The sequence below is a fragment of the Polypterus senegalus genome, chromosome 3, assembly GCF_016835505.1.
Source record: "Polypterus senegalus isolate Bchr_013 chromosome 3, ASM1683550v1, whole genome shotgun sequence".
Lineage (NCBI taxonomy): Eukaryota > Metazoa > Chordata > Cladistia > Polypteriformes > Polypteridae > Polypterus > Polypterus senegalus.
Genome location: NC_053156.1, coordinates 58568880 through 58595999, shown reverse-complemented (window position 1 = coordinate 58595999; position 27120 = coordinate 58568880). Strand labels below are relative to the sequence as shown.

The following is a 27120-nucleotide window of genomic DNA, read 5'->3' as shown; positions in this document are numbered from 1 at the left end:
ACTAATGACTAACAACAGGGCTATTGGGTAGCTCTAGTTGGGGTATGGTAAACTGAGATAGTGAGTCTTCAGCTTGGATTTAAAAGCTGGGACTGAAGGGGCACCTCTTACAGTAGCTGGCAGACCCATTCCACAGCTTTGGGGCCCTATAACTAAAAGTTCAACCTCCCACTGTTATTTTATTAAACTTTGAAATCATAAGCAGGCTGGCCTCTTGACATCTTAATGTGTGCTCTGATTTGCAAGTCATGATAAGTTCAGATAAGTAAGCCGGACCTTGGTCATTTAAGGCTTTATATGTTAAAAGGAGGATTTTGAAATCTGTCCTAAAATAAACTTCGAACCAATGCAAGGACTTGAGAACTGGAGTTATGTGTTTATACTCTCTTGTTCTTGTAATAATTCTTGTAGCAGCATTTTGTATTAACTGAAAGCTACTCCAATATATATTTTTGTAGTTTGCATCTGAGTGCAACATGTTGGCTCTTTATTTTTTTTCACCCTAGTTACTGTATGGTACCCAGAGCTAAATCATATTTAAATGAAGGATATTGGCTTAATTACTACTTGCGTGTTTTCTAATATATTTGCATTGATCTAATGCTTACACCTTATTTTCCACGTTCCGGCCTTCATTTCTTTATACATTATGCATAGTTTCTGGTTCTGGTTTGGTTATTGTTCTTTAATCCTGAGGATAAACTTGAGTCTGTCCTTGCCATTTTGCCTTTCAATAGGACAATTTCTCCACGTAGTTATTATTTTATATTTTTGAAGCTTGTCCAAATTTGTTATATATTATACTTAGAAGGCCGATTTCATTGATTCATTTTCACGGTGTTTATCCTGATGAGCATCATAACAGCAACGCAGTGGTTTGGCTGGGATGACTAGGCAATCCTGTCTTCAGCAGCTTCTTTCAAATCGTACTTGCAAATTTCAATGCTTGTGGATGATATGAATTGTGTATTACACAAACTATACAAAAATGCCTCCTTTCAAATTTGAAAATAGAATTATTTTTCTTCTATATTTTGTAATCTTTTAATTTGTACTGAAAGGATAATAAATGATCCATATTTTAAGTCAAATGGTCCTCCAAACTTGCTTGCATCTTCCACTTTTCACTTAATGTGTTAATCCAGTAAAACCCTTTTTTCCTTTTGATTATAAAGACTTCTAATATGGCTGTGTATTTCATACAAAAATTATAAAAAAAATGCTTTGTTCTTTGTGGATAAAATACCAAAATTAATATGGCATCCATATTTTACAACAATTTTTTTTTTATTCTGGTCTAGCAAAAATTTAACCCGGTTGAAAATCCTTCTGAAGTATTTTACAGAAACTGATTGTACATGCCAAACCTTTTAAGATTCAGTTTCATCATGTATTTAATCATCTACTATAACCATTTGTGAGCAAAGAGAATATCTCACTAGCCATACATATGCCAGTGTTTTTGGGTTTTTTAATAAGTTGATTTTGTTTTGTTTTTTACCCCCATGTCTATAACCTCTTTTTGCGGTGGACTCTTCCTCTCCTCCCACTTCACTTTCCATGCTCCCCTACAAATAGTATTCTTCGTTTTTTGATCTTGGCAGTAAAGTGGAACTAATCCATCACCCTCCTTTACAGGGAACCTGTACTCCTCTGATGGTGGCCACCCTGCATCCACATGTTGCCACCGTTACGCCACAGTACGCGGTCCCCCTGGCACTGAATTGCACTCCTGGTAGGCCAGCCCTGCTAGAGCAGACTGCCACCGTGCTGGTAAAAAGAATCCTACATTTTTGCTGTAATTAAACTAACAGCTCTAATTCTTTAAAATATACTTTATTTATAGATATATGTATAAATTACACATATTTCCACATATGTATTGACATTTATTTAACTCGGCATGGAAGCATGTGCTGATTGTTGCGCCTTTATGTATGCTAAAGCCTGCAGCGGTTAATCTCTGCCCCACTATTCCCTGTCTTTCCTCCACAACCTGTTTTTGCAAACATGAATTTGTTAGTACAGTTTCATCTATTATTTCATGTTTTTAAATAGCAATTTTAAATTCTAAACATTTCCTGGTGAAAAGCATTCAAAAATCTTTGCATAAAATACAATTTTAATGTAATGATAAAATACTGTTTGTTACCAGTTGTCTTTGAGGATATCTTGTTTCAGTCTAAAACCACGAATTCCCATTTAATCAAATGGGACTTTTAAACAAGCTACAAAAAGAGTACTAACAGTTTGGCATAGACCTTCACTAAAATATATGCAAGAAGTGAGTGTTCTTACACAGTCAATTTTGTCTGTCAATTTTGACTTTTGAGTGCCAGTTCCAGGAGCTGTGTGCTGCATGTCACCATATATTCCTCCAAAAAGTAGTTTATAAGCAAAAGTGGTAAACTTTTGTCTTTTGAGAGGGGTCGGAAAGAAAACGCTTACATCTTCAGCACTTCCTGGCCCAATCATTGTTTATGGTTAAGAAAAGACTGATCTGATTTTGTTTTTTTGCTGCAAAAATGTGTGTTTGCAAGCAAAGCTGCCAGGTAGAGTGAAGAAAACAGAAGAGTTTTTCCAGGTTGGGTTTGAAGGGGCAAGTGGGACACTGAGGACCCTGTTCAGCTGGGCCTTTTTCACTTTATTAATTGCTTAATTGTAAAATTTATTTTTTCTTAGGGCCTTGGTAGTTCCTGCTGGCTGCTTGGCATGATGCTGCTTAGAAAGCAAGCACGGCTTAGCTCACTTTGTCTTTGTTCTGTCTGTGCTGTGTGTCCTGCGAAGCTGCGAAATGCAGGTGCTCGCTCTTACGCTATTTCTCTGTCCTTCACACTCTTGTTTTGGGGGAGGGGATGTTATATTTATCCCATTTACTTATGGACTTTGGAAATGCTATGTTGTGTTGGGGATCAATATTTTCTTTATTTGAACACCAAATACTATCTCCTTCTGCAGCACTGGTATTCCGTCCTTCATCTTTTTTTTTGGTAACAGGATCTAAGAAGACTACTGCAGAACTGATATGGACGTGCCTCCAGGGGGAGATATATAATTTCTTTTTTAAGGAACAGAAATTCTTTTTTGGATTTAAAACTGAATGCATTTCTATTCTTTACCAAAAGTAAATGCTTGCATTTAAAAATAGCTTTTAAGTAGTTTAAGTAGTCTGTTGTGCAGCAAAAAATATCAAGCCAATGCAAATTATTTTTTATTAGCTCAAAAGTTAACATTTTGTTTCAAATCAAAGAAGTTTTTAAACTGTTTGATTTTGCGACTGCCATAGTATCTCATATTTTATAGGCCTCACAATTTGCAGCTTGATTTTAATTTTTAGCTTAAATAAATATTAAATGCATTTAATACGTGGTTAGACTCCCCTTGAATAAAAATTTGTATAAGTTGTGCCCTGTGTTGGCTGGGATTGGCTCCAGCAGACCCCCGTGACCCTGTATTCGGATTCAGCGGGTTGGAAAATGGATGGATGGATGGATATATTCCTTATTCAGTCTGTTTTAATGTGTTGCTGACTATACTCCTGTAGAATTTCAGCTACAAAACAATAACTGGAGTATGAATATCTAAATCTTCAAAAGATTAGAATATATTTCTACAACATGGATTATGGCTGTTTAAAAACAATGAAGAGGGACTTTTCAAATAAGTCTTAGTGTTAATATGTAAGGTATAGTTTGTTTGTTTGTTACAATGTTAAATGTTTGCTGTTGACCTCATAGGTTAATCGGAATTGGAATTTTAGATTCTTTTTGCTTGCTTAAATGACGTCATCCCAGTACAAAACTGAATTAGACATCCAGAAATTCTCTGTGTGCTTATGCGTGTGTGTGTATGTATATATATATATGTATGTGTGTGTGTGTGTATAAATAAAAGGTTGGAAGAGACAAGATGTGCACGATACACATGCAGAGCAGGTTCAAGATAATGGAAGTATGAAAATTCGAAATTCTCAAAAAAAAAAAAAGGATAGTAAAAATTGCATTAGTGCAAACAGGAATTATTACTTGGTGAAATAACAGAACAGCGAAAACAGATTGAATATATTATTCTGATTTAAACTTTTAAATCTAATTTGTGTTGCCATCAGGGAAAAAAAAGGTAGTGTTTGTTCTTAATGAAGAGGCGTACCCATGAGAATTTAAAGTTTTGCTGTTTGGTTAAAGTGAAATCCTGTGAGTGAATCATTTTTCATTTGTGTGAATGCTATTGTCAGACACATTTCTTGTAGAGCAAGAAACAATATTCACTCACAGATAGTTATACATTGCATTGTCACGATGTAATTCCAAACATAGAATCAAAATTCAATGTGATATTGATGAAAAGGTAAAAGCGAAAAGAGATTGAATATATGGACATACAGTGCATCCGGAAAGTATTCACAGCGCATCACTTTTTCCACATTTTGTTATGTTCCAGCCTTATTCCAAAATGGATTAAATTCATTGTTTTCCTCAGAATTCTACACACAACACCCCATAATGACAGTGTGAAAAACGTTTACTTGAGGTTTTTGCAAATTTATTAAAAAAACTGAGAAATCACATGTACATAAGTATTCACAGCCTTTGCTCAATACTTTGTCGATGCACCTTTGGCAGCAATCACAGCCTCAAGTCTTTTTGAATATGATGCCACAAGCTTGGCACACCTATCCTTGGCCAGTTTCTCCCATTCCTCTTTGCTGCACCTCTCAAGCTCCATCAGGTTGGATGGGAAGTGTCGGTGCACAGCCATTTTAAGATCTCTCCAGAGATGTTCAATCGGATTCAAGTCTGGGCTCTGGCTGGGCCACTCAAGGACATTCACAGAGTTGTCCTGAAGCCACTCCTTTGATATCTTGGCTGTGTGCTTAGGGTCGTTGTCCTGCTGAAAGATGACCGTCACCCCAGTCTGAGGTCAAGAGCGCTCTGGAGCAGGTTTTCATCCAGGATGTCTCTGTACATTGCTGCAGTCATCTTTCCCGCTATTCTGACTAGTCTCCCAGTTCCTGCCACTGAAAAATATCCCCACACCATGCTTCACTGTAGGGATGGTATTAGCCTGGTGATGAGCGGTGCCTGGTTTCCTCCAAACGTGATGCCTGGCATTCACACCAAAGAGTTCAATCTTTGTCTCATCAGACCAGAAAATTTTGTTTCTCATGGTCTGAGAGCCCTTCAGGTGCCTTTTGGCAAACTCCAGGCGGGCTGCCATGTGCCTTTTACTAATGTGTGGCTTCCGTCTTGCCACTCTACCATACAGGCCTGATTGGTGGATTGCTGCAGAGATGGTTGTCCTTCTGGAAGGTTCTCCTCTCTCCACAGAGGACCTCTGACAGAGTGACCATCGGGTTCTTGGCCACCTCCCTGACTAAGGCCCTTCTCCCCCAATCGCTCAGTTTAGATGGCCGGCCAGCTCTAGCATGAGTCCTGGTGGTTTCGAGCTTCTTCCACTTACAGCTGATGCTCATTGGGACCTTCAAAGCAGCAGAAATTTTTCTGTAACCTTCCCCAGATTTGTGCCTCGAGACAATCCTGTCTCAGAGGTCTACAGACAATTCCTTTGACTTCATGCTTGGTTTGTGCTCTGACATGAACTGTCAACTGTGGGACCTTATATAGACAGGTGTGTGCCTTTCCAAATCATGTCCAATCAACTGAATTTACCACAGGTGGACTCCAATTAAGCTGTAGAAACAGCTCAAGGATGATCAGGGGAAACAGGATGCACCTGAGCTCAATTTTGAGCTTCATGGAAAGGCTGTGAATACTTATGTACATGTGCTTTTTCAGTTTCTTTATTTTTAATAAATTTGCAAAAACCTCAAGTAAACTTTTTTCACGTTGTCATTATGGGGTGTTGTGTGTAGAATTCTGATGAAAAAAATGAATCTAATCCATTTTGGAATAAGGCTGTAACATAACAAAATGTGGAAAAAGTGATGCACTGTGAATACTTTCCGGATGCACTGTAGGTGATATGACAGAGGTGCGCCGCGTGGTCTGTAATAGAAATACAGAGACTGCCTGAGACCAGAAATACTGTAACAGACTGTCACTTTCTTTTGGTCTAACAAGTAAGAGACGGCCTATTGCAGTGATCCTGAGACTTGGCAAAAGTATAGGCACAGCATTACATTATTTATTTTTATTTTTTTTTGCATCACTGAAATTTACATTTAATTAAAACAAAATTTGTTAAACATGATGTTGTATAAACATTTGTCATGGCCGAACAAAAGTTTTCATTATTCTAACAATTTCGTTATTTTGGTATTCACTATAATAGGATTTGACCTTTGTCTCTGTGTGTGTGTGTGTGTATATGCCTGTATTTAGTACTTTAATGTAGCTTTTAAATATTTATGTTGCCTCACAAGATTCTTGGAAAGTAAAAATGACAGGTTATGAAATGCCATCTACATATTGAAATAAGAAAATTGCAAGTTTAGTTCAAAGACAAAACATTTAAGTTTCCGTTTCCTTAATTTTAAAACCACTGAAAGTTTCAAGGACTTCTAGATCCATAACCAGTGGTTTAGTTTTTACTTTTACTACATATAGAAAGTATTGTAACAGTGTCAAAATTTCAACCACAGGTAGTTGTATTGAACATATTAGCATCCACGAAGATGATTTGACCATGCTAAGTATTATGTCTGTCTTTGTTTGTGGACACGTTATCCCAAACATTATTCTATCAGTCAAAGTGTTTAGCATTGTAAAATGCTAAAGGGTCATTGATTTTAAACAAAGTAAGTTTTGCTCTATATACAATATATATGTTTTGGTATATAACATATGCTATATAATAAGTAATAATAAATATTAAGAAGGGGTCAAAATATTGACTTCAACTTTTTTTTAGCAGATTTACAGGGTTATGCTACATCCACAGTTGGTTCCTGAGGATGTTTTTATTTAGTACAGTAGTAGTGAACAGCACTTTCAAATGTATGTTGCCTATTTTGAATTATTTGTGTCTCCTTCAGCCGCTACATAGTCAAAACACAATAAATAATTATGCATATAGATCTTTATTTTTAAAAGAGTCTGTAAAGGTTATGACCCTAGACCACATTGCTTTATGCTTTCTTGTATACATAGTATAGAAAAAGTATAGGAATCGTGAAAAAATTCGACCTTGAGATTTTGATGAATCCCAACATTTTTAGACCCCTGTCAGATTTTATCTAAGTCTGCAATCCAAGTACACACCGTAACCAAATAAAGTTACTATGCCTAACAGCAGAGTGCACCAAGTTGACTTGAATGGGCCCTTTCCAGGGCCGGCACTGACTATCAAATATGCCAGTGTCAAGGGACTCACAGGAGCCAAACAAAATATCCTGGCGAAAATCTGCGCAGACTACAACTGTCTTGTTCTTTTGTCTGCAAGAGACTCACCGAGGCTCAAACAACAAGCCGCCCCATGAAGCTATTATGAAGCTAATACTAGAATGCCAGCATGAGAAATACAGCAGTACATCATCAAGACTGCCAACATCAGCAGTTACACACAACATACCACAGGGATGTATAACCAGCTATGTACCGGGACACTCTGGTGAGATGGTAGATGAGTATCAAAAGTATCAACAGCTGTTTCAAGCCAGTCCTTTATCAGATAGTACCATTATAGCTGGAATGGAATTACATTAAAGGTATAGGAAGCAAGGCAGAAATCATGGCAAAACATGATTGAAAGCATGGGCATGACCTACAGCATTAGGAAAGGCTGGCTCACCATCAAAAAGCTTTTTTCAAAACAATTCATACACTTACAGTAATGCCCGAGTGTAGTAACGACTTTCTCTCTCTTGCTACTAATAATACTGTTTAAAAAAAAAAAAGCTAGTACCGTTACATCATCTTCAGCATTATGGTATTGACTTGGTAATGAAGTATTGCCCTTTAGATATCAATAATATGCTTATCTAGAGTGTACAATGCCACAGCTAATGAAACCATTTATAACATTGTCCAAAAATGCTCATCAAAGTCTACTTTTCAGCAGTTTTATTACTGCTCACAATGTTTTGCTGAGCTAAATGTACCTTGTAACAGGAAACCAAAGCATCTTGTATCTTATTTTGCTCATCTTTTATTTGCTTACCTCATATGCTAAATGTTGAAGTGTAAGGGATTTATCATCCATAAGTGAACAATATGTTGATCCATTTTAGTGTAGTGTAGGTACTGTCATTGTAGCTGCCTACCAGACAGAAAGCAAAAAAAGTCAAAAGTTTTCTTTAAATAAAAAGCTTGTTTTCCCCATTGCCAACCTAATACTTTAATGATTGTTAGATCAGATTTTTTATTTAAATGAAAGTTACTCCTATAGTAGTCAGCTACCATTTTGATGCAAAATCATCCCTTTCAGACACAGACAATCATCACAGAATTCAAATGAGGGAAACTTGTGGAGTCTCGGGATAGATTTTTTTTATTGTACCTGATTTATTACTTGATCACCTTTTATAACTCTAGGGGAATCAAACAGAACATTTAATATACAGTACTCTGAAGGTAGAAAATTGTTAACAGTGATTATTGAAAATCTTACTTGGCCGTAATCAGTATAAAAATGAACAGATTTGTCAAGGAGAAACCTGATAACTTTAAAAGAAGAAACTGAAACCAGTTTTCAGATGAGAATCTCAAAATAGATTTTAACCTTGAGATTGGCTTTAGCAATAATTCAGGAACTGTTGGCTTAGTACTGTATATTGATGATTATGTAGGGCCATCTTCCCAGCGATTTACTTTCTATATTTCTGTTGTGTTTTAATTACAAAAGTTTAGGTATTCATTATAAACTCTGTTAGCAACCTACAATTTTATTTATAATAAATTATAAAGGTAATAAGACATTTGAAAAAAGTTACTAACATTTTAAGTTTTATATCATCTTAAAAGGGCATTTGTTTCATATCATAGACTGTTTGTACTTGCTTATAATGGATACGTAAAAGTGTTACTGTTTGTATTGTAATTTTATTTTCTCACTCTGCTAACCATATTTTAAGAAAAGCACTCTGGAAGTAAGGGAAACAAGCACTTGTCTTTCAAAAAGTGGGAGAATCTTCATTCTTTCATTGAAATTGTGGGCAATTGGCATTATTTAAGTTGAATGAATTAATCCCCTCCTTGATGCTGTCCATACCAGTGTGTCTGACCATTATTGAATTGTGCTATTTTTCACTGGTTTAAACTCTCAAACTTCTCCTTGTCACGGTTTACAGCAGGCCTGGCCAGCAGGGACCCAACAGATACTCCTACCATCAACTTGGCAGCAGTTGCCAGGTGTGGCTCTACACAGCTCTGTCCAGCAGGCCGCAGCAGTGATTCCCGATTCCTCTCTGGGGGCTGTTCTTTCTGAATCCATCAGCTCTGGGCAGCAGGTGGCAGACTGGAGGTAAGGATTTTAGTTGCATGATCCTTTCTTCCTTCTCAAGTTTATTAACATTTTTTTTTTTTTGCAATCTTAACCGTCTGTATTATTAATTAATTCTGCCAAATAAATATGCATTTTGAATGCCCCAAAAGTTAAGGCAAAATGCTCTTCTGTGTGCATTTGTAGAAGAAATTAGCCATCAAATTATTTACCAGACGTATGAATAATGTACTGTCGTGTTTGTCTATAACAGACAAGGTTAAAATGTAAAAATGGTATAAAGTGGAATATTTTTAAAGACCTAGAGGTGGTTTTTCATATTTGTACATTCTTCTGGTTTTTTCCTTAGAAATGCCGATCTACATTTATTCTTTGAATTTAAGGTTTCAGTATATCGAAGATGCTGATTTATTTCCTTTCTATAAACTTTTCTTGTCTTCATTGTAGGAGTTCCCATGGTAGCCAGTATCCTGGGGTTATGCAGCAGCCATCACTGTTGACAAGCCATGTAACACTAGCTGCAGCAGCGCAGCCCCTCAATGTGAGTGTTGCACATGTGGTGAGGCCCCCACAGAGCTGCATTACTGGAAAGAGGACCAAAGCCCGTCAAGCAGAGGATCGTGGCAGGTAATAATGAACCAAATAGATATTTTGCTCTGCACTCAGCATTCCAACTTCCATACAACCCTGCAAACTGATTATCTCTTGTTTGATGCATAACAAATCTCATTATAGTCGTGACTGAAAGTAGCGATCAAGAAAAATCATTCTCATTTTTTTGATCTCAGAATTCTAAATTCTTTGTTTCAGCTGATGAATGGGATCATTCGGGTTAATTCTGAGCTTTTCTGCATTTCTCTGAAACAGAGGAATTTTTAAATGATTTTAGAAGCCTTTTCCTGGGTTTAGAGTGATATTACTTTTCAGCCCTAACTCCATCTGTGTTTTCTGAAGTAACTCCTTAACCCTAATCCTAATTTGGCTCATGCTTTGCACCTAATGCTAACACTGATTCAGTGGCTTCTGTGTGATGTCACATGCATATTGCCCCTTGTAAAAAGAGAATCTTTTGGTCTTTACTAAAATTCAGTTTATAAAACTTCATAAGCTAAAACTGTTTTCAGCACTTCTTAATTCTAAGAATGCAAAATGCAGAAGCTTGTGGCTGGCTGTTTACTGTTTTACTGTTTCATTTTCATAGCCCTAATAAACCAGTTGGCAATATCTTAGCATTCTATACTGAAGTTATATTTTTTGACCAGGTGCCGTTGAAGAAGTCTAAATGGAGTGGATTTATCTTGTATTCACCCATAAACTTTAGACCGTGTTTATGATGATGTCTTTATGATTTCTCAGTTTTCCTTGATTGGTAGACTGTTTTCTTTGTCCTGTGCATCTCCATGTGGTCAAAGTGTGACTTCCCCTGCAGCATAGAGCTAATATGTGATAAAGCTCCCTTCCACATTACTGATGTCTGGAGCTAAGGTTCACTTCTGGAACTGAATCTTTACTTCATTCTCTTTTTTTTGTTGCTTTGTTTCCATAGAACTTAAGCATACATGATATTTTAGTGGCATTCTTATTTTAAAGGAACTCCATGTCTTTATCTGGCTAATTCAAAATCAAAACAGTCAAAGCCTAAAGCTTATCATTGACTGAGCATGTTAGTCAGAGTTGGCTATTGATCATTTTGTGTCTGTTCTTTTGGAATAAAAAATGTTGTTTAGGCCCGCTTACATTTCCTGTTCCATTTTTGTCAAAGAAATAGCAATTTAAGTGTCATCTTGTTGAAATGAAAGAATAATATGTAATAAGTGAAAGTCATAGGGCATTGGTCTGCAGATTATAACTGTACCAGGGACACACTGTGTGTGTATGTGTGTGTATGTGTGTGTATGTGTGTGTATATGTATATATATATATATATATATATATATATATATATATATATATATATATATATATAATACTACTCAAAAAATTAAAGGAACACTTTGAAAACACATCAGATCTCAATGGGAAAAAGAAATCCTTCTGGATATCTATACTGATATAGATGGGTAATGTGTTAGGAATGAAAGGATGCCACATCGTTTGATGGAAATGAAAATGATCAACCTACAGAGCCCTGAATTCAAAGACGCCCCAAAAATCAGAGTGAAAAAATTATGTGGCAGGCTAGTCCATTTTGCCAAAATTTAATTGCAGCAACTCAAAATTGTATGCAGCACTTTGTATGGCCCCTGTGTTCTTGCATACATGCCTGACAACATTGGTGCATACTTCTAATGAGATGACAGATGGTGTTGTGGGGGATCTCCTCCCAGATCTGGACCAGGGCATCACTGAGCTCCTGGACAGTCTGAGGTGCAACCTGGTGGCATTGGATGGACCAAAACATAATGTCCCAGAGGTGTTCTATTGGATTTAGGTCAGGAAAGTGTGGTGGCCAGTCAATGGTATCAATTCCTTCATCCTCCAGGAACTGCCTGCATACTCTCACCACATGAGGCCAGGAATTGTCGTGCACCAGGAGCCATTGTACCACCATAGGGTCTGACAATGGGTCCAAGGATTTCATCCCGATACCTAATGGCAGCCAAGGTGCCTTTGTCAAGCCTGTAGAGGTCTGTGTGACCATCCATGGATATGCCTCCCCAGACAATCATTAACCCACCACCAAACTGCTCATGCTGAATGATGTTACAGGCAGCATAATGTTCTCCATGGCTTCTCCAGACCCTTTCACTTCTGTCACGTGCTCAGGGTGAACCTGCTCTCATCTGTAAAAAGCACAGGGCACCAGTGGTGCATCTGCCAATTCTGGTATTCTATGGCGAATGCCAATCGAGCTGCATGCTGCTGGGCAGTGAGCTCAGGGCCCATTAGAGGACATGGGGCCCTTGAGTCACCCTCATGAAGTCTTTCTGGTTGTTTGGTCAGAGACATTCACACCAGTGGCCTGCTGGAGGTCATTTTGTAGGGCTCTGTCAGTGCTCATCCTGTTCCTCCTTGCCCAAAGGAGCAGATACTGGTCCTGCTGATGGGTTATGGACCTTCTATGGCCCTCTCCAGCTCTCCTAGAGTAACTGCTTGTCTCCTAGAATCTCCTCCATGCCCTTGAGACTGTGCAGGGAGACACAGCAAACCTTCTGGCAATGACACGTATTCATGTGCCATCCTGGAGAAGTTGGACTACCCTTACAACCTCTGTAGGGTCCAGGTATCGCCTCATGCTACCAGTAGTGACACTGACTGCAGACAAATGCAAAACTAGTGAAGAAACAGTCAGAAAAGATGAGGAGGGAAAAATGTCAGTGGCCTCCACCTGTTAAACCATTCCTGTTTTGGGGGTCATCTCATTGTTGCCCCTCTAGTGCATCTGTTGTTAATTTCATTATACACATACACAGACACAAAAAAAAAGAATTTTTGAAATTGTTGCAGATTTATTTAAAAAGAAAAACTGAAATATCACATGGTCCTAAGTATTCAAACCCTTTGCTGTGACACTCATATATTTAACTCGGGTGCTTTCCATTTCTTCTGATCATCCTTGAGATCACCTTCATTTGAGTCCAGCTGTGTTTGATCATACTGATTGGACTTGATTAGGAAAGCCGCACACCTGTCTATATAAGACCTTACAGCTCACAATGCATGTCAAAGCAAATGAGAATCATGAGGTCAAAGGAACTGTCTGAAGAGCTCAGAGACAGAATTGTGCAGAGGCACAGATCTGGCCAAGGTTACAAAAAAATTCCTGCAGCACTTAAGGTTCCCAAGAGCACAGTGGCCTCCATAATCCTTAAATGGAAGACGTTTGGGACGACCAGAACCCTTCCTAGAGCTGGCCGTCCGGCCAAGCTGAGCTACCGGGGGAGAAGAGCCTTGGTGAGAGAGGTAAAGAAGAACCCAAAGATCACTTTGGCTGAGCTCCAGAGATGCAGTCAAGAGATGGGAGAAAGTTGTAGAAAGTCAATCATCACTGCAGCCCTCCACCAGTCAGGGCTTTATAGCAGAGTGGCCTGTCGGAAGACTCTCCTCAGTGCAAGATACATGACAGCCCGCATGGAGTTTGCTAAAAGACACCTGAAGGACTCTGAGATGGTGAGAAATAAGATTCTCTGGTCTGATGAGACCAAGATAGAACTTTTTGGCCTTAATTCTAAGCGGTATGTGTGGAGACAACCAGGCACTGCTCATCACTTGTCCAACACAGTCCCCACAGTGAAGCATGGCGGTGTTTTTCAGCTGCAGGGACAGGACAACTGGTTGCAATCGAGGGAAAGATGAATGCGGCCAAGTACAGGGATATCCTGGACAAAAACCTTCTCTAGAGTGCTAAGGACCTCAGACTGGGCGAAGGTTTACCTTCCAACAAGACAATGACCCTAAGCACACAGCTAAAATAACGAAGGAGTGGCTTCACAACAACTCTGTGACTGTTCTTGAATGGCCCAGCCAGAGCCCTGACTTAAACCCAATTGAGCATCTCTGGAGAGACCTAAAAATGGCTGTCCACCAACGTTTACCATCCAACCTGACAGAACTAGAGAGGATCTGCAAGGAGGAATGGCAGAGGATCCCCAAATCCAGGTGTGAAAAACTTGTTGCATCTTTCCCAAGAAGACTCATGGCTGTATTAGCTCAAAAGGGTGCTTCTACTAAATACTGAGCAAAGGGTCTGAATACTTAGGACCATGTGATATTTCAGTTTTTCTTTTTTAATAAATCTGCAACAATTTCAAAAATTCTTTTTTTGTCTGTCAATATGGGGTGCTGTGTGTACATTAATGAGGAAAAAATTAATTTAAATGATTTTAGCAAATGGCTGCAATATAACAGAGTGAAAAATTGAAGGGGGTCTGAATACTTTCTGTACCCACTGTATATATGTATATATATATATACATACACACACACACACACACACACACACACACACACACACACAGTCATATGAAAAAGTTTGGGAACCCCTCTCAGCCCGCATAATAACACCAAATTGGTTGGATTAGCTCATTAAGCCTTGAACTTCATAGACAGGTCTGTCCAATCATGAGAAATGGTATTTCAGGTGGTCAATTGCAAGTTGTGCTTCCCTTTGACTCTCCTCTGAAGAGTGACAGCATGGGATCCTCAAAGCAACTCTCAAAAGATCTAAAAACAAAGATTGTTCAGTATCATGGTTTAGGGGAAGGCTACAAAAAGCTATCTCAGAGGTTTACACTGTCAGTTTCAACTGTAAGGAATGTAATCAGGAAATGGAAGGCCACAGGTACAGTTGCTGTTAAACCCAGGTCTGGCAGGCCAAGAAAAATACAGTAGCGGCATATGCGCAGGTTTGTGAGAATGGTTACAGACAGCCCACAGATCACCTCCAAAGACCTGCAAGAACATCTTGCTGCAGACGGTGTATCTGTACATCATTCTACAATTCAGCGCAATTTGCACAAAGGACATCTGTATGGCAGGGTGATGAGAAAGAAGCCCTTTCTGCACTCACACCACAAACAGAGTCGCTTGTTGTATGCAAATGCTCATTTAGACAAGCCAGATTCATTTTGGAACAAAGTGCTTTGGAACGATGAGACAAAAATTCAGTTATTTGGTCATAACAAAAAGCGCTTTGCAAGGTGGAAGAAAAACACTTGCTGTCAAATTTGGTGGAGGTTCCATCCTGTTGTGGGGCTGTGTAGCTAGTTCAGGGACTGGGGCCCTTGTTAAAGTTGAGGGCCAGATTAATTCAGCCCAGTATCAACAAATTCTTCAGGATAATGTTCAAGCATCAGTCACAAAGTTGAAGTTACGCAGGGGTTGGATATTCCAGCAAGACAATGACCCAAAACACAGTTCGAAATCTACAAAGGCATTCATGCAGAGGGAGAAGTACAATGTTCTGGAATGGCCGTCACAGTCCCCTGACTTGAATATCATTGAAAATCTATGGGATGCTTTGAAGCAGGCTGTCTATGCTCGGCAGCCATCAAATTTACCTGAATTGGAGAGATTTTGTATGGAAGAATGGTCAAAAATATCTCCATCCAGAATCCAGACACTCATCAAAGGCAATAGGAGGCATCTAGAGGCTATTATATTTGCAAAAGGTGGCTCAACTAAGTATTGATGTAATTTCTCTATTGAGGTATCTAAATTTATGCACCTGTCTAATTTTGTTATGATGCACATTGCATATTTTCTGTTAATCCAATACACTTAATGTCACTGCAGAAATACTACTGTTTCCATAAGGCATGTCATATATTAAAAGGAAGCCAGAAAAGATATTGATGGGTGATATGCAAGGAACATTGTAAATGCAGGTAACAGGATTACTTGATCACTGATCTGGCCAGGACCCTGCCTGACTGCTGTGTCTGTGTATAGCAGAGTTGCAGATCATGCTACAATAAAAGTGTGCCGTTCCTGTTTCATGCTGAATAAAGCTGGTTTTGCTAAAGTACTGAGACTCAGCCTCATGTTGTGGAGTGCAAGACAGGGACTTATAGCGCAACCCTGATCTTTTATGATTTGCTTCTGTGTCGCTTCACTGCAGCTCTATGAGCCTGTTGTTGCCCTGCCCCGACAACGGACAAATAATCTTCCACAGATGCTGCAATCGCACTTCGGGATGCTCTTCAGCTTTGTCGTTCCCATTGGGTGCGGTCTCAAAAGAGTTCAGGAACCTCACAATATGAAGAAGAAAAGGATGATTGAGCTCCTGATTGATAACTGTGCTGCCCACGACATGCTTCCACATAATGTTCGTGTTTAATTCCTCCCACCCAAATGCACAGCAGTGCTTCAGCCATTAGATTTGGGCATAATTCGCACCCTGAAAGTGCATTATTGCAAGGAAATGCTGAGAAAAATTCTCGTCAGCATAACTTGTAGGCAGGAGGAGATTAAAATTAACGCAAAAGAAGCTATTGAAATGATTGTAAACGCCTGAGCGCAAGTTAAAGAAAGCACTATAGTAACAAATACAGAATCTCATTACAACGAAATGTTCGTTACAACAAAATATTTTTTAGGTCCCTGGCAGTTCATTGTAACAGAATTTTGGTTTGCATCATTTTGCATCATTTTTATTTTACTGGCGTACTCTATTTCTAAGTTTTACTGTAAAATTAACTCTTGATTTTAATAAAATGATGCACAAAGACCCAGCCATATACACTCACATTGATTAAACTGTGGGGGAAGATGTGATTAATGTATGATCGATTTACATCTATCTCGCAATCTGCCAGCTATCATAGTATACATTTACTCATTTACTTGGACTTTATTGTAGTTTCAAATTGATTTATAAGTCATACAGGTGATTTGGGTATTTCTATATCTAGCGCCCTGACAGATGTGTTACTATCTTAGACTCTTATATTAGTACAGTAGTGGATATTGAACATCTGTTGTTCAGTCCAATTCCTTAGCTACTAGCTCACGTCTAGTACACACAAAAAATGCATGTATATGCATGCAGTAATGTTTGGTAAAGGACAGTTAATCTGTATTGTGTAAATATTTAGAAGTTCTTTAAGAACGGATTTATACTGTTTGTTCAACACTGTTAACAACAGTAGCATTAGCTATGCCCATAAATATTGTTTGTTTTTTTTTTTTTGGTTTCTTCCCCCAACCCCCTCATTAATTGATCGTCTCTTTTGAAACCATGGTTAATAAGGCTTGCTTGAACGATTACTTTCTGGGTTGTGGTAAAGGTGTGGCCTTTTGGCTTTTTAATATGTGATATGTTCACAAACGCTATTTTGGCGCAGAGGCGTTCATTTTTATTTTGAATCTTTATCTTTTTCAGGACAATGCCATTATTGGAACAAGTCCCAGCTCTGGTGCAGCATAGCCCTCTTCTTACAACACCCCCTTATAATGGCATGCTTTCTCAGCCAATTGTCATTCCAGACACACCCAGCCCAGCTGTTAGTGTTATCACTATTAGAAGTGATACAGAAGATGAGGATGAGAGCAAATACCACCCTTCAAGGTACTGGTTACCATAACTTGAACTTGAAAGAGCTTTTAATGGCATGTATTACAAAAAAAGTTGGTTTCTGCTTTGAATATGCAAAAAACAAAAAAAAAGATGGCTGCTGTTTTCCTTTGATTTGTTTTTGCAGCTAAGGTCTATGCTAAGTTTGTCTTGTATTTGGGACAAGACATATTTGGAAAAGGTTGTGAAGCAAATACCGAGACAAGACTATTCAAACTTTACATGAGAGAGATATTTGAAATATTTTTTTCTGAGAAACAATAATTAAAACCCCCACCATTTTCTTAGTATTATATTAGCAAATCATAGCGTATATCCTTGTTTGATGCAAAGCTGTGAAGTAACAATTTTATTAATTAGCAAATGTTTTTTTGTTCAGTCTCTTAAATAGTTTTGAAGACTAATTGGTCTTTATTGAATTGTTCCTTTCTTTACCTTCACAGCTCTGCAGTGAAACAGCGCACTAATGTCATCAGCTGTGTGACTGTCCAGGATTCACCTGATTCAGATTCTTCCAGTAGTCCCTTCCTATCGGAACATCTGCCAAACTTCTTGGAGGCATCTGCTCAAGTTGCAAAACCCCGAACCATCATTGTGCCATCAATTAAAAGCCAGTTGGGTGATTCTGTGTCAGGTTGGTAAAATGCACCCCCGAAAATAGGGCTTTTATTTTTGGGAAATATAGCAGATGGCTTGATCTGTCATCTGCATTTCAAGTTAAGTTGGGTTTATTGTTACGTATACAAAGTACAATGAAATTTTACTTGTATGTCTCCTCAGAACAGATGAGAAAAATACAATAAACAAATAAGTAAAAAGTGTACTTGGCATTGAACATGTATCCAATAATATACAATGTATACAATATGTAAATACAGTATTAGATATCTAAACACACTGTTATATTACAATATTTGAATTCTTATAATTGACTGTTCAGCACCCTAATCTACTGCTACAAGATGGCTGAGGTCTTTAAATAACCTGTTTATATATTTCTAAGGCAGCAAATGTTGCAAATGAATATTTAATATAGTGCCATGAGCAATCGGATACATCATTTGTATTTATTGGTGGGAAAAGCTTTTCCCTCTCTAGTTAGCATTAGGAATGAATTCAAGTGATTGGTGAATTGTTACTAATCAGTGATTTCTACTTCAAATTAAAAGAACAAAAGTTGGAAACAAATTCAGCATTTCCTCATGCTCTCATTTCATTACCTAAAGCAAAAATAAATAGATAAAAACACCCCACAAACAGTGTTTGAATTCTGCAACTGTGGGGCAGCTGTATTAAGTATTGTAGTCTATTTAGAAAAAAAAATTTTTGGAAATTTCAATTATTGAATGCATTTGTTTAGCAGCAGGCAGTTTAACGTAATGCGTCATGAAGATAGGGATATACAATTTATCAAAGTAAAAATGTAATGAAAGCTATTTTAATAGCCAAAGCCCATTCAAGTCTAAACTAAATATTTTTGGATGCATATGCCAAAGAAGTTAACAATAATAATAATAATGTGCTCTTTTTAATATATACACATTAGTGTTTATTCGTTCACTGAAGTGTATGGCCTTTTGGCAAGTGGAAAACTTCAACAGTCAAACTGTTTATCTCAATATGCTTGGCTGTTGTCACTCATTACATTCTAATTAATGAACCTCCTAAAACTTTCATTTGGGATGTTCCTGTTCCCATAGGACTGATGACCACTGACAGCATGCAGTTTATGTATTTGTGTCTATCTTTCATGGGTTAAGGTTTGGAAAAAACCCTGTTATTTTTAAACTATACTCCTCCTTTCTTTGTTTATCTGAGCTCCCTCGTTCCAATTCAGGGTAGCTCAGGCTGGAGCCTATCCTGGCATCAGGGAGCACACCCTTTAAACAAACACATTACATCACATGGTGCACACATCCTAACAATTTAAGGTTCTTTAACAACCTAACCTGCATGTGTTTCAGATACAAGAGGAAAGTGGAGCACTCAAAGAAAACCCATTCAAACACTGAAAGACTATCTTGTCTGTTTTACTCTACCAAAAGAATAACCAGGCCAGGATTGAAACCTATTGTACTATAAATTGTGAGGCAACAAGACAAGCCACTTGGTTGCCCTTCTTTACTGATGTGTTTTTGTTGCTTTTTATTTTAGGGTACCTTTCTAATGTCTATAAAGGGAAGAATACTTCAAGCAGTAACATTCAGCATAGTGGTAATTCTGGCATGGGAAACAATTACAGGCACCAGCGCACAGTACCAAGTGGGATGCAGCCATTGAACCTCAGTCAGGTATTTTAGAATTTATATCATGGTTTACAAAGTAGTATCTTTGTTAGAAAAGTTATACAAGCACATATGAGTGTTTGTGTCCTAAGCATAACCTTGGTCTACAGCTACTGGAGGTAGGATTAGTCAATGTTTCCTGACAGAAAGAGTACACATTTCCTTAACCAACAGTTTTTAACTTGGCTGGACAAGATACCAATCAGTCCTTCAATTTTTATTTATTTATTTTTTTTATATCTTTTAATAGGCAGTGAAAGACAGTACAGTGCTTCACAGTTTGTATAGGAGTACGATATAAAGAAACACAAGATACAGTCCAGGAGAATTTAGATATAAATCCTAGAGAAATTCGGAAAATTCACAAAGTAGTCAAGAGTATACAATGAAAGTCACAATGAGCTAAATATACTTAGGAATAGATTTAACTAAGAATCAGTTGAGAGCTGAGTCACACTCGGAGCACAAGATAAAATGTTGAGCTCTGAAATAAATAGGCCCAGGAAGCAGATGAATAGTGAGTGAGGAGTAATATTTATTAGTTAAATTTTGACTAATCGTTTTACAAGTGGAGACTTGAAGAGAATTATACAGTGTAGGAGAGAGAGAAGCTGCTTGGGGTCTTTATACAGTAAGAGCAAGAAGACTAGCATCAGAATGTTGTAGGTGTGCTGTGGGCTTTTACAGGAAAAATATATTTGGTTTTCTGTATGGTTCAATGCTCTGAAGATTTTTACGTGACTGGCAGGAAAGATAGTATCCCCCATATTCTCTACAAGATAAAGGTCAGTGCCATTTTGTAAATATTCTGTGTTTTTGGCTGAAAAGCCATCGAAGTGGCCTTTATGGTTTTTTTTTTTTGCTCATGGGGAAAAAGCTACAGTGCCATCCCTAGCTAAGAAAGTGACTTAGCTATGACACTAATTCAAAAACATGAGTGAAAGACAATTCCATAACTAGCCAAGAGAAGCTACTGACATAATCGCAAGCTCCATCTGTTTTTTTTTTTTTTTTTTTTTTTTTTGACAAATTGGTTTCCCTGTCAAGGGTATCACTATGGCTAGCTACTAGTGCTCACACACATTATGCAGATGTGTTATGAAAATCAGAGAATTTCAGTTTCTTGGCTGCACAGCTTTCCTTGGTCAGCAATACAGGAGCTCCTTGCTATATTCATAGCTCTTCACAAATGGAGTCTGGCTGGGATTTTGCCAAACCACGCAAGTTTGTGCATCCAAGCTAGAAAAACATATTCAGGTTGCTCTAACTTATAATTCCCTACAGCATCCCATATTTAGCGAGAGACACAATCTCTGTCTGCTTGTGCGCAGGGCTCAAGATTGGCCACTAGCATGGAATAATTAACACTTTCAGTTTCAAGTCTGGATTTTTCCAGAAATGTTTGCTTTGTGTGAAACATATCAAATTTGTTTTTATTATTCCCTTTGTGCAACACATAAAACAAGAAATGTCTGAAAATATGTAAAAATATGTAAACACTATACAAGATAGTTTTGTACCATTCAGAATAATCAGTTAAATTACTTGGTAACTCACACTGTTTGCAGTACACCTTGCATTGATGAGTTGGTTTTTTTTTTTTTTCCTTTTTTTTTTTTTTTTGGTACAAATGTCGGTACAAACAGTACATAGGTTTATATCTTTTCATTTCATAGGTGTTTTGAAAATTATATTTAGTTAGAAAGCAAAATCTGCTATTTAATGCCTGGCTGTAAGGGGGACATATAACTGAAGTGTGCCAGCACTGGTTTATTTTCTGGTCTTTGCTACCATCTAGTAGATGAAGTTAATAAACCCATTGTAGCTTCTAACTGTAGATGTCAGCTTTTCTGAAAACCCACCTTGAGCGATTCCTATTGTCACATGTTGTCAAATAAATGGCAGCATCAGGGCTGTTTACGGAAAACTTAATTTTCCAGTAGTATTTATTCATCAGCCTGCCTTTTAAATATATGAAGCTGTACAAATTTAGTAAATGAAAGCAGTGTTAACTGTGACTTTGTTTAAGCAGTTTGTAGCAGGCTAGATTCTAATTTATACTGAGGCAATCACAAAGTGAGATTATTGTTTCTTATTCCCAGTACTTCAAGAGCATTAATTTGGTCATGGTGCCTCCAAATAGGTGTGATAATTCTGTTGTTATATTTTGCACTACTAATGTCTTTTATTTATTTTTCTGTTACAGGTCCAGCCTTCCTTGCCATCCGCTCAGGAGCGTGGTGTCGGTGGCTCCTCACGTAGGCAGCAGACATACACCATAGCTCCCCAGACTACATCCCAGGCTCAGTACTGCTTGCAGCAGACACCTCCTCGTAATGCTGCGATCCCACACTTCAGTGCTGCCTCTCATCTGGGGAGTCAAGCTCATCTGTATACATACGCACCCTCCTCTACAACATTAGCACCACTGCTTGCTGCTCCACAGAGCTCTGCTCACCATACCACTGCCACAGGTTTCACCTCCCATCCGGCCGGGTTGGTACACCAGGTGCCTGTGAGTGTGGGGCACAGCCTCCTTACCACTGCTGCCGTGCCCACTGCCCAGTACCAGCACCCGTTTCCTGCTCAGTCTTACATTAGTACATCACATGCAAATGCTGTATACAGTGGCTACCCTCTCAGCCCCACTAAAATCAACCAGTTCCCGTATTTATAACGCATCTCTCACTTCACAGATACCCATTTGCTCACAAATGAACTGTTATGTCCCAGCCCCATTAGAAGGGCTACTTAAAGGTGGTAGGGGGGTGGTATCTATTAAAGGCCTGCTCAGAATAGGTTAGGATGGAAAAGGTGGGCAGTGGGACATCAAAGTTTTACCTAAGGATTTTTTTTGTTTGTATTTGATAAAAGTAATTAGATTTTTTTATTATTCTTTTTACTATGTTTTTAAAATTTTAGAAGAAAATTTTAGGTGAAAGCCAAAAAAAAAAAAAAAGAAATCATTCCTTCTTTCTTATCCCAGGGACTGATGGAGTGATTCCAGTGTTTTGCTAATGCTGTTCAAGATCAATAGTCACCATATAACTAACTATTTCAAAAGCTTTTGTTTTGCAACATGCTGATAAGGTGGGGTAGGGGGGATTGGTCAATTGGGAAGGCATGCTTTTTTATATAATGTTTACCTCAATAGAAGCAAAAAATGATATTGATGAAGGGTAGCTGTGAAAAAGCCCATCCTTGACACCGAGGCCTGCTTGTATTTACTTCATTTATTTTTATTATTATCACACCAACCATGGGGAACTGCACTTGGCCTGCTGAATTTCTAGCAACGAAAGGCAGCTCAGCTTTATCAACCACCTTGTATAGGTAGGAGAATGAGCCATTCCTTTATTTCAGTACAGATGTCTGTGTGATCATCGAATTCTAATGATTATATTCAGCTTTAAAATAAACATTTAAAAAAAAAAAACTATACCTGCTTGGGTGAAGAAGGGTGGTCCAGTGCTTTGGGAGTGTAGTAGGAGATTAATGACCCTCTGTATGTCAAGTGAGGAAAGCTGAAATTTGAAGAAAGAGTGCATCCATCTAAGTGAAAAGCAAGCTAAACCCATCTTAAGAATTAACAAAGGGTTTGTCTCTGTATTTTCTTACAAATACAATTTAAAACTTCTTACTTATTCTGTATAAATTAGCAACCAAAGGAAGTGTCATTTGTTTTATTTGGTATCTAAGGTCTTGTATGTGTGTAATACTGAGGCATGAGAGGTGCTGTTGATTAGAACCTTTTTACTTGCTTTGTCCTGTTTTTGGGATTGACTATCACTGGTGCCAGCCCTAGGTACAGGGGTCATAAAAGTACACTCTTCATATCACGTCAGTTTTTTCACAGGGTGCCCATAAATATCGGTTCACCAAATGCTAAATCCACAGCTGCTTGCTGTTTCCTCCATAAATCCCTGATTAGTCTTTTGTATTATCATTTGAATCTCATTTTTTATTCTTTTAATTCCGGAAGGTACACCAGCGTTTGAATAAAATGTCTTATTCTACATTAAGCTTTATTCTCAAATTCTGGCTTAAGGATTCAAGCTTTACTTTTTATGATCATTTCTGTTCATTTTTCAGCTGACCAATTAAATCCTATAACAGCGTAAACCAATATGTGATGTGAAGTTTACATGTCATGATGCCAGCACAGATGATGGAGGAGTCCACAGAAATAGAGCTCAAAAGTGAGGCCAGCGGAGAGAGAATTTGTTCTAAGAAAGAATGCATTAATGCTCTAAATAGTTATATTTCGTGCACTCAGACAGAAGTGATTAATGGCTCTGTTATTTGCATTTCAAAACCCACTATATTGGATTATTTGGAACATTTATATTATTTGCTTTTTTTTTATTTTATAATTATTGAAGAATGAGATAAAATTTGGAGCCAACAACTTCCCGGATGTACACCATGAAACCTCCACTGTTACCACATTTTTGTGTAGCCTGTTCATCCCAAGTGAAAAATGTCTCCTTGAATTATTTACATGCTCCTTATTGTCAGCCTGTAGAGTAAAATCAGGCTAGGAGTTGCAGATGGAAAGCCATTAGTTGGCAGCTAATTTCAGTTCTTGTTTCAAACTCGAAGAATTTATTGCTTTTTTTGTGCCGTCGTGACTTGACAGACTCATCTTGTGACTGCCTTTTTATGTAAATGTTTGCTAGTTTGGTATGGGCAAGTGGGAACATAACCTGGAGGACAGGACATTGGTTCCCTTTATTTCACTTACTGCATGTTAAGTTTATTTTGTAAAAAAACACCAGCAGCTGAGGTTGACTTTGGAGCAAATCACGTCAAGCATACAGCTTTGATCCCCCCCCAACTGGGCAACATGCTGTGTCTGCTTTTGCAGCAAACAGTGTAGTTGTGGTTGTCACTCAGTCACTTGCCATGAATTGATGGGTAATTCAGAGTGTCCTTCCAGATATGTTTGGGTTTCTAGAAGAGAGGCAGTTGGGAAAGGTGACCTTAAAGCAGATTTGCACATCCGTCCATCAGACTAAAGACATGGGAGTAGCGTGCAGTTCCCCATAACAAAGCAAATAGGGTGTTCTACCATCCTAGGGCCAGATTTTTCCCATAGTGCCTTACAAAGCGTCATTCTTGTGGAGACTGGACATTTCTTCCCAAACTTGTCCAGGTAAAGAAGAGCTGTGGGTGAATCGCACTGCTCCTTGTATTATAATTATTTTTCATTTTACTATGTGTTTTATATATAGTCAGCTATGTTATAAAACAATTTGGAAAAAAAAAAGCTTTTATTAATTATTTTTCTGTAACTTTTAAAATTCATGGAATGTCCTTCAAATTTCTGTGTGTTTCTGAGAGGATTGTTGTTGTTTTGTTTTTTTTTTTTTTTAATCTGGTGATTTACGTATCTGTTAGATATTACACAATAGTTATGTTTTCACACACACATTGATGTTAAATTGTGATTTTTATTTTTTCAGTCGCCTGGGTTGATTAAAATGACAATTGAAAATAAAGGACAGCAATACTTCTCCCTGATGAAATTTCACACTTTATGTAATTGATTAACTTACTTCTAGAAAAAGGAGGAATGCATGTCACCTGATGTAGAGATTTGATATCATATTGCCTTGTTTTATGTCTCTGTGAGGTTGTGTCTTGTTTCATTTTTGTCAATTAAAGAGAAAACTTACATTTACTAAAGCAGCCAGACTGTAGAAGGCCTTTGTTTTCACAGCCTCAACAGATAACCCAGGCCTCTTGCGAGAAGCCATGGTGCATGTTCACATCTGGACAAATGAGAGGCAGTCTTATTTCCAACTCTCCTGGTCCTCAGTTGCCAGCAGAGTCAGTGTAAGGGTACATTGTGACTTCTGATGGTGTGACTGAAATGTTCATCACAATTCCTGTGATTTGATTCTGGTCATACTTGGCTTTTAGTAACATGAAGCTTTGAATTGCACACCATCTCTTGGGACCTGCCTTCCTGCTTTTCTTCCCATTGCGTTCTTCAGTGTGTGTATGTGAACTCCCATGAATGTATGATTTCTTAAATATTTTTTCTACACTAATGTAATAATAAACTTTCCTATTTGATTGTATGTGACCTTTTTTAAACGTAGGCAGCTTTATTTTTTATTTTTAGCTTCACTGCTGTATCTTGGGGTGATTGTAAAATTTTACACAAATATATATAGTAATTTAACAAAATACTAACTATGTTAAAAATGGGGTTTGTTTGGAAATGCTCCTTTTTTCTCATTTTGTTTTAAGTCTTTGGTTTTACAAAGTAGTGTGTATTATCTGTTTTGTACTTGGATCTTAGAAATTTGGAAGAATTGTCATCAAGTTTCAAATAAAGAAATTACTGGTATCTAGTTAGCCCATGTGTCTTCAATGCTGTCAGGAAACATCTCTGTGCATAGACTGAGAGCCTAATTACCATCTGTAGATGTGGGATTTTATAAGGTAAGACCATTTTTATACTCCACGGCCAATTTTATTACATTCAACTTTTCCAGTTGTTAAGCAGAATTTCTGAAATGTCAAAATCCTGACTTTTGCAAAACCGTTTTCTGTCCATTCTCAAACCCACTCAGTCTAATTTGGAGTCGTCAGAAGGTGGGTTCTTTCCCAGCAGCACCTGACACAAAGCAGCAGCTAACAGTATTGTCAGTTTGCAGTGCACCAAGTATTCTGTTCAAGATACATTCCTGTCTGTCTTGTACTCTCATCCCAGTTTAGCATATTTGGAAAATGGATGGCTTACTGTAGTATACAGGTAAGTGATCCAAGTACTTTCCTGGAATTGAGAATAATGCAAAGCAGCTTTATGCTTGGTTAAATATTATTTATTATTATTATTATTTGAACTGAAAAGATGTTATAAATGACAACAGACCATTCAGTCGTCAGCTACAAAATCTAATGACCCTTTGTGTAACAATTCCCATCCTGGTTTCCAACATAAATGCAATTTATATTGTAGATTTAATTTTAAATAGATAAATTTGCCATTTTTGCCCACCAATCTGCAATCAGTTACCCATAAGGATATAAAGTAAGAATGTTTTCAGAAAGCCTTCTTCCATATTTATTCAAAAACTGAAATATCTCCTTCATATATGTATGAGAAACATTCAAGTTTTTGCACTTTTTTTTAACTCTGTTCATTAAGAATTTCAAAAACAAATTGCATCACTTTTCTACATAATCACCTTCCTTTGCGATGCAATTTTCCCAGCGTCATACTAACTTTTTAATGCCCAATTACTACTCCTTCCACCTTCACTGTTTCCAACGAAAATATAAAAGTGTGGACATTTTTTGAACGGCCCTTTGCTGTGGCACTTTAAAATTGCCCTCTGGTACATCCTGTTTGCTTTGATGATCCTCAGGATGTGTCCAGAACCCGAGTGGGGTCCACCACTGTCGGAC

At 37.8% G+C, this 27120-nt stretch overlaps 1 protein-coding gene across 3 annotated transcripts in view; it reads left to right on the top strand.

Annotated features, from left to right (window-relative positions):
• The window catches only part of LOC120525187 (homeodomain-interacting protein kinase 1-like), a 60137-nt gene extending 34081 nt beyond the window's left edge, over positions 1-26056 (top strand). Inside the window, exons 11-18 of one of the 3 annotated variants that reach the window (XR_005632900.1) lie at positions 1639-1773; positions 9248-9420; positions 9847-10026; positions 17222-17407; positions 17857-18047; positions 19568-19704; positions 21905-23031; positions 23791-26056. Coding sequence is in view for 2 of the 3 variants with exons in the window: in XM_039747284.1 (XP_039603218.1) it covers positions 1639-1773; positions 9248-9420; positions 9847-10026; positions 17222-17407; positions 17857-18047; positions 19568-19704; positions 21905-22375 (1473 nt within the window). In the remaining variant the exon portion in view is untranslated. Of the gene's footprint in view, positions 1-1638; positions 1774-9247; positions 9421-9846; positions 10027-17221; positions 17408-17856; positions 18048-19567; positions 19705-21904 lie in introns of all 3 variants that reach the window. The other 2 variants (XM_039747284.1, XM_039747286.1) reach the window with 2 other exon arrangements.
• Positions 26057-27120: the final 1064 nt, after the last annotated feature.